The sequence below is a fragment of the Aquarana catesbeiana genome, linkage group LG04, assembly GCF_042186555.1.
Source record: "Aquarana catesbeiana isolate 2022-GZ linkage group LG04, ASM4218655v1, whole genome shotgun sequence".
NCBI lineage: Eukaryota > Metazoa > Chordata > Amphibia > Anura > Ranidae > Aquarana > Aquarana catesbeiana.
In genome coordinates, this window is record NC_133327.1 from 384,046,385 (window position 1) to 384,061,537 (window position 15,153).

General features: G+C 40.2%; 1 protein-coding gene across 4 annotated transcripts in view; it reads right to left on the reverse strand.

Moving 5' to 3' along the window:
• Positions 1-5,049: 5,049 nt before the first annotated feature.
• GOPC (golgi associated PDZ and coiled-coil motif containing) overlaps positions 5,050-15,153 on the reverse strand; it is a 67,139-nt gene continuing 57,035 nt past the window's right edge. For all 4 annotated transcript variants that reach the window (XM_073627148.1, XM_073627149.1, XM_073627152.1 and 1 more), the window contains 3 exons: positions 12,012-12,176; positions 8,725-8,908; positions 5,050-5,666 (listed from right to left, as the gene is read on the reverse strand). In XM_073627148.1, the coding sequence (XP_073483249.1) occupies positions 5,551-5,666; positions 8,725-8,908; positions 12,012-12,176 (465 nt within the window). In that variant the 3' untranslated portion in view covers positions 5,050-5,550. The remainder of the gene's footprint in view (positions 5,667-8,724; positions 8,909-12,011; positions 12,177-15,153) is intronic.

Below are 15,153 nucleotides of genomic sequence, written 5' to 3' on the forward strand. Positions count from 1 at the left end.
TGTCCAATCGTCTGCCTCCGGCGGCTGGGGGCGGGCTGGAGCGAAGCTGTGGGCGGCTTCGTTCCAGCCTTCTCAATGTAAAACGCGGAAGCGACGTTATGACGTCACTTCCCGTTTACTCGGCTGCCAATGGCGCCGAATTAAAAAAAATACACAGTATTCAGAATCGCCGTTTTCGGCGATCTGAATACTTTGAAGTGTAAAGGAGGGATGGGGGGTCTTTTAGACCCCCCATCCCTCCATAAAGAGTACCTGTCACCACCTATTACTGTCACAAGGGATGTTTACATTCCTTGTGACAGCAATAAAAGTTAAAAAAAAACATTTTTTTTTAAAACACAATTTTTAAGTATAAAAATAAATAAAATAAATATATTTAAAAAAAAAAATTTTTTTTAAGCGCCCCGGTCCCCGCGAGCTCGTGCAGCGAAGAAAACGCATACGGAAGTCGCACACGCATATGTAAACGGTGTTCAAATAACACATGTGAGGTATCGCCGCGATCGTCAGAGTGAGAGCAATAATTCTAGCCCTACACCTCCTCTGTAACTCTAACCTGGTAACCGTAAAAAGTAGTAACCATAGTTTGTCGCCATTCCACGAGTGCGTGCAATTATAAAGCCTGACATGTTTGGTATCTATTTACTCGGCGTAACATCATCTTTCACATTATACAAAAAAATTGGGGTAACTTTACTGTTTGGATTTTTTAAAATTCGTGGAAGTGTCCCTTTTCCAAAAATTTGCGTTTAAAACACCGCTGCACAAATACCATGTGATATAAAATATTGCAACAATCTCCATTTTATTCTCTAGATTCTCTGCTAAAAAAATATATATAATGTTTGGGGGTTCTAAGTAATTTTCTAGCAAAAAAATATGGATTTTAACTTGTAATCACCAAATTTCAAAAATAGGCTTAGTCATGAAAGGGTTAAAATAATGTCAGGTGCATAAGCTCCGGCCAACATGTTTCATCCAATAAGGCTTCATCAGGGACTAAGAAAATTATTTTTTTCAAATGTTTTCCCTATAGATTAGATAAAAATAGACAAAGCACGCTAAGCTGCTGTACAATCTTTTAAGCATTTAAAAACATCCATTTGAGTTATCTGACCAACTGAAACAGTGGGCTTAATCAAGTGCAAAAATATTTAAAGGGGCATCAACTGATTCATTTCAAAGGCCCACGAAAAACAGCCCGACACACCTGCTTTAGACCAATTATACAAGTGTATTATATATACACACACAAGTGTATTAAATATACAAGTGTAAGCAGACACAAAACACATTTTTATGATTTAGTGGATTTATTTAATTTAGTGGCACCTGTAATACATGACTTTTCGAGTCAGTGCATACCAAAGGAAAAAAAAAAAAAAAAAAAAAAAAAAGACATTAAAACATTCATGAAGGGACACTTATGAGGAAATCTGCCTAGATGTTTCAGGTGCAGAAAAAGACTCGGTACAAAACAATTTGACATATGTTTATAAGATTTCCACATAGAAAAACCTCCTTATGAATGGATTGCCAACAGAGTCTGCTGTTGAAGCAAATGTTTCAGAAACGGAATCTCATGACAGTGACTAAATGATTAAAACACATATATCCATATTGGCACTGTACTGGCTGTAATTGGAAAGCCACATTAGCTTCAGATCTCTAGCCAACAATCCAAGGCAGCAAGAGATCGGCCATGGTGTTTACAGATCACTGTACTTTTCCCTCCACATTTGGATGCAAGCCCATTAACAGGTCTCCTTTATGAGTGGATTGTTGAGTGATTACAGAGATTTTCCACCAGGTTAGAACATCATCTGAGCCGATAAGTACTTTTGGTGCTAGAGAATGCTTGTTACTCAGGAGTTCACCCCTACACTGCCAGCTTATTCCAATTGGTTGCATCACTTGCAAATACTGGGCTGTGTATGACCGGCCTTAATGATGCTGATGTAGTATAAACTAAAAAACTCAACCTAAAAATATACAGTATAAAAAGGTTTGAACATATACAGAAGTGACACCACAAAGATCATGTCACAAACAAGAAAAACGATATATTTATAAATAGCAATTTGGCTACTATGTACATATTTCAAAGCTTTATCGAGCAATATATATAGTTCAGTTGCAAAAAGAGAAAAAAAAAAAAAAAAAAAAAAAAGACACCTATCTCACAAAACTCTTCATACATAAAACAGTAAAAAGGACTATTTGTAAGTATCTCCCTGTCCTTATTGATTGAGTGCCTATTTCTTTAGGGCTGTCCTTTCACTCACATTTTGGCTTTCAAGAACAGTCTAGAGCAGAGGTTCTCAAACCAATCCAAAAGTTTTGCCAATAAAACATGTTTTGTGGAATCCCTCCCTTTAACACAGCTAGGTCAATCACCAAATGACCTCCATAACTTTTCTATGTGCTTTTGTCAAGAGACCCATAGAACTATTGGCAAGACTTGAGAACATCTTTTAGAGCCTCTGATCTAGATAAGAGGCATCATGGGACAAAATCATGTCAGTGTGAGACACTGGAGGCTTAATTTAATGACAGTGCAAAGAGCAATTAGAAATTACATTTTAATATTTTAGTGACATTTAAAGCTGAACTACAGGCAACATATAAATATAAAGCTCCTTTTCCTACCCTATTAAATGAAGAAAAAGAATGAGATTTTCTCAGTGCCTTACACCATTATGGAGATATCATAAGATAAAATGCCTGTGATGTCATGATGGAGTATCCTTTGGAAGTATCCCTAGCTGAAGCCAGCAGGAGGGGCTTCCAGGAAACCCCACTTGTCTTCTGGTACTTGTGGGGTGCCCTATCAGAGCTAGTGTGGGTGTCTACACGTCAATGACAGGGGAACAAGAAACTCCCCTGTCATGTCTGCGGCATCCTGCTGTACAATAGAAAGCTGATTTTTTTGTATTCTAAGCACCTAATATTTCTTATATCAGCTGGAGCAATCTTCTACAGTTTAAATCTCACACAAACAGTGCTAAATATTATTATATGAGCGTAGAGAACGTTTGCTGTAGTAGGAAATGATCTGAATGCGGTCACTTTAGGAGAGGAGTTGACAGTTGTTTTATTTATGGGCTCCATCGGGATTAGGGAATCTTATTAGCTAATTGGGTGGCACAGTGGTGTAGTGGATAGCACTTTCACCTAGCAGTAAGAAGGGTCGCTGGTTCGAATCTCAAGCATGACACTACCTGCCTGGAGTTTGCATGTTCTCCCTGTGCCTGCGTGGGTTTCCTCCGGGTACTCCGGTTTCCTCCCACACTACAAAGACATGCTGGTAGGTTAATTGGATCCTGTCTAAATTGTCCCTAGTATGTATGAATGCGAGTTAGGGACCTTAGATTGTAAGCTCCTTGAGAGTAGGGACTGATGTGAATGTACAATGTATATGTAAAGCGCTGCGTAAATTGACGGCGCTATATAAGTAACTGAAATAAAAAAAAAATAAAAATAAAAAAAATTGACTAAACTGGATAAGAAACTACAGAGCTGTCAGTTTAAAGCCTGTACACAGGGGTTGAATGTCAGATGGCACTGTCTGTGTTGATGGGGGAATCAAGTGATTTTCTTTCCTGCAACCTGTGGTCGCAGGAAAGAAAACAGTGCCGCCTATGGCCTGCTTAAACCCCACCAAGTGGTGACATCAGTGCTGTTATACGACCAGTCACAGCACCGAGCAGGCAGTGTTTCATCATATGTATAAACAGGAAATATGTGCTTTTTGGATTTTAGAAGGTGGGCTGTTTAGTTAATTTAAAGCGGGGGTCAGCAACCTGTAGATCGCGATCTACTGGTAGATAGTGGACAGGCGACAATCTCAGTCCAGGCTTGCTGGCCCACCATTTCAGAGCATCAAAACAGAGTGCAATCCAGAGGGATTACTTGTAAAGCTGGACCTGTAGTAGGGAGCAAGAGTCACATAAGCTGATGTCTCCTCTGTAGTGGTAGCTCCTGTCCCATGCGGAGAGATAACAACTGCACTCCACCTCTTATTCCACCGCTAGTGGTCTCCAGAGTGGTGCCAGCAGCAGAAAAGAGGAGAAGAGATCAGTGTGAAGAAAAACACTAGACATATTAGTTAGTATAGGACTGCTTTCACACTGATGCACTGCGGTTTACCCACACAATGGTTGCAGTGCAGCGTACATTTCGCTTTCCTGCGCTTAGCCATAGACTTTCATTATATCCTGCTGTTTTACCACCCCCAACTTTATGTGTTAACGAGCCCTAAGGGTGCCGCTGTCGAATAAAACTAAGGGCTCATTCACAGGTGCAGCAGCCACTGCTGCTCTTCTGAAAAGTGATCCATGTGTGTTTGACAGGTGCAGAGTAGGCGATATGTTGCCTTCTCACCACCCGTTTTAAACCCATGATTGCGGTGCAATGCATGCATTTGCGACACAGTAGAACGGCAATTAGAGGTTTAAATCAGGTGTGAGAAGGCAGCACTGGGCAACACTGTGCCCAGTGACCTTTGACTTTTCCTGTGTTGTTCAGGTAGATCACCTCTTGTCTACCCTTGATTTAAGGGCTCCACAAGCCAGAGAAGGAAAAAAATAAGAAGAGCACATTTGTTAAAAGTTATGGGGTTCTCTAAATGTTTATAACAAAATTAGTTTGCCTGGAGTACACCTCTAATTGCAAATATCCAGTTAGTTGTTACTGAAAACAACAGTTTACTCTGGTGTACTATTCCCCATTCTCTGCTGATGATGCTATGTGTCAGAATTTATCTCTGTCAGCCCCAGTGACTGCCAAAAGGCATTTAAACAATGCTGCTAAAAAAAAAAAAAAAAAGTTTCTTCCCATTACCAAGTTTTGAAATAAAGCCCTAGATCTGGAACACATACTAAGTCTGTCTAGTGAACCTGTTAAAGTGTGGACATAATTCAATATCTTCATACTGCATGTACAAGACAGAAAGAATAAAAAAGACAGTCAAAATTGGAAAAAAAAAAAAAAAAAAAAAAAAAAAAAAAAACAAACTGTAAAAAAAGCAGAAAGCTCTTTTACTGCATGACGGAACATACAAAAAAAAAAAAAAAAAACACTCCAGAGTGATTGTACTGGGCCAAGGTAGCTCTGAAAGTGTTAAACAAAGAAATATATATAACGATCTAATCATTATTTTGCATAAAATGCTTCCCTTCTGCCACTTGCATTAAATGTACCTTGTCTAGCACTTCCAGTAACTGTGCTGTAATCCCGTTACTTTGCCAGTCACATTATTTTACTAATGCCTGACATGCAGACCAGAACACCTTTAATGTTGAAAGAAGTGCTTTGGTGCTTACTATATGGGAAAATAAAATAAAACTAGAAAAGAAACATGCAAGTGTCAAGGTATGGCTCTTAGTGGATAAACGAGACAGGATTTATGCACATGTAAAACTGCTCCGACAAACCCTGAGGAAACCGCATTGGAGGTACCAATATCCCGACCCCCTTTGAGACTGCAGCTTGTCTCGTCCACTAGAGTGAATAATCGGTCTCTTTCATCACAGACACCAGATATGAGCCCTACGACAGGGACTCTGAAGAATATGCTAGCTTGGAAGTGGTGTCCCCTGAAAGCGAATCACTTGGCTCCAGGTCCCCATTTTCATGTCCTTCTACGTGATCTTTCTGGTCAAATACTAGAAGAAAACACATAACATATCCTGAGGGAAGATTCACCAAGAACACAGTATACAAAAGCCAATGAAGAGTCTGTTTTATGATGGAGACTGGTGGTGGAGAACTGCATCTACTTTATAAACATTTTGTGATAGACCTGGGGTGGTACAAGGATTTTGCTTTCCAAATCTATTAGTACTTTTAAGTTCATCAGCTTCCTGTGCAATAGATAGACCTGATTAATCCTCAATTTCAGGTTTCATTATGGGTTGGTAAAAGACTGCGAATTAATAAACAAAATCATACAAAAACCTAGGAGGTCTTTCTGTTCCACATCTTAAGTACTAGATACCCTCTAAGTAGTGTTAATTCCAGTTAATGCCAATAGCCATGGCTCTGTGGGCAATCCTTCTGAATCAGACCTTTATTCTCCATACTCTCGTTCTTTCCTAGTCAACACAGAAATTTCCCCCAAGTGACTAAGGGCCCACTCACACTAATGTGCATTGCGATTATCACAACACACATTACATGTGTATTGTGTTGCAGTGCTAATCTTTTCCAATGATACCGCAATGTACTAAAGCAACTGACCTGCATTGCAGTACACGGCAACCCACTACTGTGCACTGCGATGCGTTTCATTGGAAAAAAATGTAGGTCCAATTTTTGGTGCGTTAGCAACTAATTCAAATGGATGGGCTGCCTTGACACATGTTAACATGCATTAAACACATAACACTACAGTGCTCCTCAAAGATCTATCCCCAATATCTTATTGCAATACCTGGCAGACACTACTTCCCATCACTTTTTACCACTCTATTGTCTAGCACTGATTTTTCTACTGGCACTAACTTGAATTTTGATGGCGATTTAAAAATCAATGAAAAGCAGTACTTTTTTTTGTGGCAGGAATGATATGATAGCTTATTCTTAAAGCGGGGTTCCACCCAAGTTTTGAACAATATCTGTATGTATTCTCTTCCTTGCCTAGATGCTGACATGCTGTTTAAAAAAATTTAAATCGCCGTAATTACCTTTTATTTTTCCATTCTTCTTTGCACTTCCTGGTTCTCCTCCCGTGGGAGTAGGCGTGTTTCTAGCCTCTCCCAGACTCCTGGGAGCTAGTCTCAGGCTTCCCAGGATGCCACTGAGCATGTGCGGGAACGAGTGGTGTATGCTGGGAGCACAGCATTCACCACATCCAGGAAATAAATGCTTGTGGGCTTCAAATGCCCACAATGAAGATGGAAACCGCCTGCAGTGAATAATATAAGTTATTCTTTCCGATGAAATCTGACACAGGTGGACATATTACACACAATATGTGAGAATGTAATGCTGAGAAGAAAAGTTTGTGAATGAACTCAAAAAAAAAAAAAAAAAAAAATGATAGATAGGTGGACCCCCGCTTTAATTCCCCTCTGGAAATCACCTGCCACTAAAATCTCATGTATATTTTATAGCTTTTTCACTTGCTCAAGTCATGCAAAACCATTAACGAGGTTATAGAAATAGAAATTTGGGAATTCAACTCTTAAAGCTCCGTATAAACAAAAAAAAAACAAACAAAAAAAAGAGAATTGCCACTCCGCAATACCTGCAATAACAGAGGTCAGTAAGGATTTGTTTTTAAAGAGCTTTACTGCTTAACAAATATGTAAATACTTTGATAGTCCATGTTGTTTAAGGAAACACAGATTGGCTGAAAACTCCCAATCCACAAAAGATTTCGGCCTTCTATCATCCTAATCTGAGTGTGACAATGCAGCTTGCAAAAGCCTTTAATTTTTTTTGTTAATATTTAAATAGACAACTATAAATTTGGTACAATTTGTCCTTTAAGGAATGTCCCCAGCCCCCCCCCCAGTGCAGCCTGCTTGATTCAATATTTAGCACTGTCCCTATTCCAATGATCTTTGCTATGTGGCCCTGCCCAGGCTCACTAGGTCTCCTTATCCTGAATGCACTGTGGCCCTATTGATGCCCATGGGAAAACAGTTCTCCCCACAGGAATGAATGGGGCTGCGGCACGGGCAAGATGAAGAGGATCAGGCGGCTCAGGGCAAGGACGTTCTGTGAAGATTGCTGGAACAGGGACAAAGTAAGTGTTGGACAGGTTGGGCTGCACTCAATGGGGTTGGTGGTATGCCGTTAAAGTGGTTGTAAAGGCACAAGGTTTTTTGTCTTCATGCATTCTATGGTAAAAAAAAAGCCTTCTGTGTGTGGTGACCTCCCCAGCCCCTCTAATACATAGCTGATCCCCCTCTAAATCCAGCTATGTCCATGAGAGCCTTGCCTCTCCAGCGAATTGCACTCCTGATTGGCTCCAATGGCACCCACTGCTGTCAATCACAGCAAGTGAGCCAATCAGGATATGGAGGGGGCGGGGCCAAACCACAGCTGTCAGTGAATGGACACAGAGCAACATGTCGGTAGCATGCCTGCTTGGGTGCCCCCACAGAAAGCCGCTTGCTATGGGGGCATCCAGCAGGAGGGAGGAGCCAGGAACACCGTCGTAGGAGCTGCCTGAGAAGAGGAGGATATGGGCTGCTCTGTGCAAAACCACTGCACAGAGCAGGTATGTATGAGATAGATAGATATAGAGATATATATATATATATATATATATATATATATATATATATATATCTCTATATCTATATCTAGATATAGATATATATCTATATCTATATATATAGATATATATCTATATCTATATCTATATATATAGATATATATATATATATATATATATATATATATATATATATATATATATATATATATATATATCTATCTATCTATCTCTCTATCTATCTATACACACACTTTAATATCACTTTAAGGATGGCTTGCATGGAAAGGTGCAATGCGTGCAATCGTCCTTTAAGTACATAAATCATCAGGACCCAAGTATATCAGACATTAGGAATTATTAAAATACAGGCATCTAAACCTAAAGCATGGGAGGAGCAGTATGTATCATGTGAATATGTACGTGTCCTGAACTTCTTTAGAAGGAAACCTACAGCTCTAACGGTTTATACAAATTACTGTATACATTTTATTTACCTTGTAGTGGTTTAGCATCACCACTTCCTTCTTTGTTAGGTGCCGCAGGGTTAGCTCCACCTTCCTCTAGCTCATCAAGATACAAGCGATAACGGTGTCCACTTTCATCTTCATACTCTACATTTTCATCATCAGAGTCTATTTCTGGGGCAACATACACTACTTCAAACTCAATCTCTCCCCTCTGAAAGAAATTAGAGAGAATGACAGTTCACAATTTTTTTCCAGTAGACATTAAAAAAAAAAAAAACCCTTACATTAGTAAAAGTCAAAATTGGAAAAGCTGAACTCCAGGCAAACCGCTGTGCTGTGTGATTGGGTTGAAATTTACAGAGCCATCGCACAGCCAGGTGGAGGATGCCACTTACAGGAAAAGTATACAGTGGTGACCTCTCCCCATCCCCAGCTTGATGACCAGACAGCGAAAGAACAGCAAGCTGATCAGCTCATTCCTCTCCTATTATCATGTTCAGTGCCAACGCATATACATGGAGCACACCTTTTTGCCCCCCCCACCCCCCAAGTCTGATGACTTCTGTTTGGGGGATTGCAAGAAGTGTTTACCAGACAAACACTAGGTGCCTACAGTATTTGCAATTAAAAAAAAATAAATAAATAAAACATTTATGATTTATAAAGGAGTACGCAGCCACATTAATGAGTGTCTTTTATATCTACCCGAAGGTCAACTTTATTTTACCTGTAAATCCATAAATATGACATAATGTCATGCAGGTTTCACATTACTAGCCTGTGTCATCTACAGTGTTTCAATATGAAAGTCTTGTTAAAATATTACAAAGTTCAGTCTACTCCAGGAAGAATTACACTTCTTGACCTAATTGCACAGTACTTCAGAACAAAGAAACAGATGGGGAAGGGAGAATAGCTGCTGTAACAAACATAAAATATATCTTTATTACCATCTTTATCCAGTATACCTTCCCTATACACAGCTAAATGGAATGTGCTCCAACTTGTAAGACTACATCCAGCACACAACTCTTACATCATGTTTATCTGTCCTAAAGTAAAACACGAAGCAACGTACATTCCATTGTAAATGTCATTCTGAATGTTCTCTTCATAAATCTATATTTAAGAAAAAGGTGGCAGCATCATATCTCTTTGTATTTACGAAGTGTAAACCCAAAAACAAAGACATAATATATTGAATGCAGCCTTCCGAGTGCTGAGATGTAGTGGCTGCACTGTTTGCTCTCATCTGGTGATCCTGCCAGTAACATATTTCCTTGGCACCAGGTTATCAACACTCACTCATTAGACTATAGAGAAGCAGCAAACTAGGACGGGAAGTGTGTTAGGACTTTAAAACATCTCTCTATAACTTAGGGTGAGGTGTTTTATAGTTCACAGAGGTAGGATGGGCAGGGTAGATTACAGTGCAGTAAATACAGTAAGCACAGGAAGGATCTCCCCAGATTTCTGAGAGGAACAGGTGTGTGTGTGCATAAATTATAATAAATATATATATATATATATATATATATATATATATATATATATATATATATATATATATATATATATATATATATATATATATATATATATATATATATATATATATATATATATATATATATATATATATATATATACATACATACATACATATATATATATACACATACATATATACATACATACATACACACACAATAATTTTATATCTATCTATCCATCTCTCTATCATACACACATACATAATTTTATGTATATATATCTATATCTATATCTATCATACACACATATATACATACATACAAACATGCATACATACATATACACACACACACTTTTTTTTTGCTCTAGAGCACTTTTAATTGTATATTTAAAAAAAAAAAAAAATAATAAGAAGTATATTGTTACAGCTTACATGACTTAACTTCAAGAGATTTGTCACAATAAGCACCAATGACTGGCTGTACTGCTGATTAGATCAATGAATGCTATATATTATTTATGACTTGAAAGATTGGTGCTATTTTTTCTATGAAAAGATCATCTCTGGGGTTCTAGGTTATATGAACCCGGGACCATTTGGTTGACAAGAGAATATCCAGTATACCTGTAGGAAATTTTCTCTATCTGCTAATTTTGAAATATAGTTCGGATGCCTACTTTATGAAATGGCATTAATGGTTTTCATTTCCAATATGGGCAGCGTTTGTAAAACTAGAAGCTTTAACCACTTCAGCCCCGGTTTTACCCTCTTCATGAGCAGGCCATGTTTTGCAATACAGCACTGCGTTACTTTAACTGACAATTGCGCAGTCGTGTGACGCTGCATCCAAATAAAATTGAGGTCCATTTTTTCCCCCACAAATAGAGCTTTATTTTGGTGGTATTTGATCACCTCTGCGTTTTTTTGGGGGTTTTTTTGCGCTATAAACAAAAAATACCGACAATTTTGAAAATAAAAAATTTTTACTTTCTGCTGTGTGTGTAAACAAAATCCCGTTTTGTCAGGGGAGAGGAGACAGATTGTGTGTTCCTACTAAGTCGGAACAACAATCTCGCTCCTCCTCTAGTCAGCCACATTCCCTCCAGAGTTAGAAAACACATTTAACCCCTTGATTGCCCCCTAGTGTTTACCCCTTCTCTGTCAGTGACATTTATTCAGTAATCAGTGGCTATTTATAGCACTGATCGCTGTATAAAAGTGTTTGATTTTTCCAATGTCTCAGTCCCGATAAAAATCGCAGATAGCCACCATTACTAGTAAAAAAAAAAAAAAAAAAAAAGCTATAAATCTATCTAGACGCTATAACTTTTGCGCAAACCAATCAATATACACTTATTGAGATTTTACCAAAAATATGTAGAATATATATCGGCCTAAACTGATGAAGAAATTTGTTTTAAATTTTTTTGGGATATTATAGTAAAAAGTACAAAATAGTGTTTTTCTTCAAAATTTTCACTTTTTTCTGCTTATAGTGAAAAAAAAAAAAAAACACTGCAGAGGTGATCAAATACCACCAAAAGAAAGCTCTATTTGTGGGGAAAAAAAGGACATACTTTTTGTTCAAGTACGTGGTCGCACGACCGCGCAATTGTCAGTTAAAGTAACGCAGTGCCCTATCGCAAAAAATGGCCTGGTCATTAAGGGGGAAAATCTTCCAGGGCTGAAATGGTTAAGCAAAAACACCTCCAAGGTAACCTGCAATAGTATACTAACCGCAATAGACTTACCACCAATTGCATTCTTTCAACAGTACAACAAGGTGTGGATTGAAATGACCGATTATAAACCAAATTACCTGCTGGGACAAGATGGTAACTGCTTCTTTGTGTTTAGCATCTCTCAAATTTATGCCATTTACTGCCAAAATTGCGTCACCAACATGAAGTCCACCACAGCGGTCAGCTGGCTGTGCCGGGTGAATTTCTGATATAAGAATTGGTACTCCATGTTCCTTTCCACCCTAAACAAATAAAAACAATATAAGTAGTAAGGAAATGTATGTAAATACATGTTGCCCTAGTAAGAATATAATTTTAAGAACACAGCTCTGTTCAAGGTAACAAAAGCAACAATAGCTGGCCAATCAACTGATAATTCTAGTTTTAAAGAAAAAAAAACATGTGATCCAGTTTTAAATATAAAAAAGGGAAATTAAATGTATTTACAAATAGCAAATGAACTCCTATGATCCCATGCACAGCACTCGGTGTGCTGCTGCTCTATCATTGTCCAATTCTGGCTGAACTGGGTCCTGGATCAGGTTAAATAGCTCACCTGTACAACAGACTGCAGAGAGGTCTTGGGCAGCACTGTCTGGTAGATAGTTACTAAATCTGATTGGTTCTAAGAGATCCTTCAGTGGGCAAGAGTTCACATTTATGTAATTCAACTGTGTAGCTTAGTGCTTGCCTAAGTGCTTAAAATGAGGTGCTTTTATTAATCATTATTAGTAAAAAGCTGTATCCTAGCACCTGTGAGAGAGATATATATATATATATATATTTATTTTAGGGGTGCGCATCTTCACTAGCCTCACGATTCGATTACGATTATCATGTCAACGATTCGATTCCGCAATGCATCACGATTACAGCGCAAGTCCGCAAGTGCGCATGGTTTTCATTAAAAAAAAAATTCAAGTAGTCAGGAGAACTCCATTTTTTTAATTCTATCTGTTCTTAAGGAAAAAAAGAGACAGCAGAGGAGCTCCAGAGCTCCAGACATGCTACAGGAGACGGTCAGAGCCTGCGGACATGCTACAGGAGACGGTCAGAGCCTGCGGACATGCTACAGGAGACGGTCAGAGCCTGCGGACATGCTACAGGAGACGGTCAGAGCCTGCGGACATGCTACAGGAGACGGTCAGAGCCTGCGGACATGCTACAGGAGACGGTCAGAGCCTGCGGACATGCTACAGGAGACGGTCAGAGCCTGCGGACATGATACAAGACATGGTCAGAGACTGCGAACATGATACCGGAGATGGTCAGAGACTGCGGACATGATACCGGAGATGGTCAGAGACTGCGGACATGATACCGGAGATGGTCAGAGACTGCGGACATGCTACAGGAGATGATCAGAGACTGTGGACATGCTACAGGAGATGATCAGAGACTGCGGACATAGTAAAGGAGATGGTCAAAGACTGTGGACAATAATGCAGAGTTGTGGTGTGAAGGCACATAGAAGACAATTCTATAATATTGACTTGTGTTGGGTGGGTTATGTAGATCAGCTGAATGGTGATTGTGACACAACCTGGTAACACTGTAAACACCGAGTTGCCTAGTGATAAGAAGGGGGCGTGGCCAGGCAGGCGCACATTTTGTAATTTGTAATCCTACTCGGGCGATAGAGAATCATTGGAGGGAACTTACTTGAAGAAACGTGTCATTGCTGTGACTGTCCCTCTGACCATGGCAGCCTGAAATGAGCAGGGCGATCTGCCTGCTCACCATCTCACCCCGATCTCCATTCCAGCCGCCGGTGTTCTCTCCTGAGGTCAGCAGGGAATTCTCCCGGGAGAGCGTTCCATGCGTATAGCTGTTACTTAGTGTGTGTATATCCCAGTCATGTGACTCCCAGTCCACCTCTCTCCTCTCACGTCTCTCCTGATGTCAGCCCCGCCCGCCTCTCTTCTGACCTGATAGCTCCAGTCAGTGGGCGGGGCTGACATCAGGAGAGACGTGAGAGGAGAGAGGCGAGCCGGGAGTCACGTGACCGGGATATATACACACACACACACACACGTAACAGCCATACGCAGGGAGCGCTCTCCCGGGAGGGGGCGGGGCAAGTAATCGATTTTTCCGGTCGCATGCATCAATGCCACGATTAATTTCAGCACCCCTAATTTATAGCTTTTTTCTCAAACAATAGGTGCCGGAACTTAACCACGGCCCCACAAAAACCCTCCCCCTACACATACCCTCCAAATCACATCAAATAGTGGGTGTGGTCAGTCAAAGCTATACACACACTGTGAAAAGGGGTAGAAATCGGCTTTTTTTATAAAGCATAGGCACTTGGATACAGCTTTTTATCTGACGGGGGGGTGATATAAAAAGGTCAGATAGTTTTGAAGCAGCAGGGAGAGGAGCAGAGCAGCGCTAGTGAGAGCTGACAGGCAGGGAGGGGGGAGGACAACAGAGGGAGACACAGGAGAGCTGCATATAGCTGCAGGTGACAGAGGCACGTAAACTGACCATGGTGTCAGGTCTTAGCAACCATGATTAACCGTGGTCAGTTTACAGCAGGGGGGAGGGCAGAAACTGGCAAAAGCGGAGTTCCGCCTGGGAAAAAAAAAAAATAAAAGTTAGCAGCTACAAATACTGCAGCTGCTGACTTTTAATATAAGGACACTTACCTGTTCAGGGAGCCCGCAATGTCCTCACCTGAAGCCGACCCGTCCCTCGGCTCAGGGTGCAGGCGCCGACATCCTTACTAAGGGAAACAGGAAGTGAAGCCTTTGGGCGATCTATGACCAGAAGTGAGAGCAGATACCTGGATTTGCCAGGTATCTGCTCCCCCTCCCCACTGAAAGGTGCCAAATCCACTTAGTGGAAGTTCCATTTATGGGTGGAACTCCGCTTTAACAAACGCTCTAAAGTCAAGAGTGCAAATCTGGTGCAGCTCTGCATAAAATCAGCTTCCAGGTTTTATTGTCAAAACTTAAACTGATGCTAAACCTTCATTTTTTTTAAATTAAAATAACAAACATGTTATTCTTACCTGCTCTGGGCAGTGCTTTTGCACAGAGCAGCCCCGATCCACCTTATGGGGTCCCCCACCAGCGCTCTATGCCCCTCCTCTTTGGCGGGTGCCCCCATGAAAAGGGGCTTTCCATGGGGGCACCCATGTGTGCTCACTCCAGAGTCCCGCTGCTGCGTCCACTGACTACCCCCTCGCCTCATAGAATTTGATTGACAATCTGC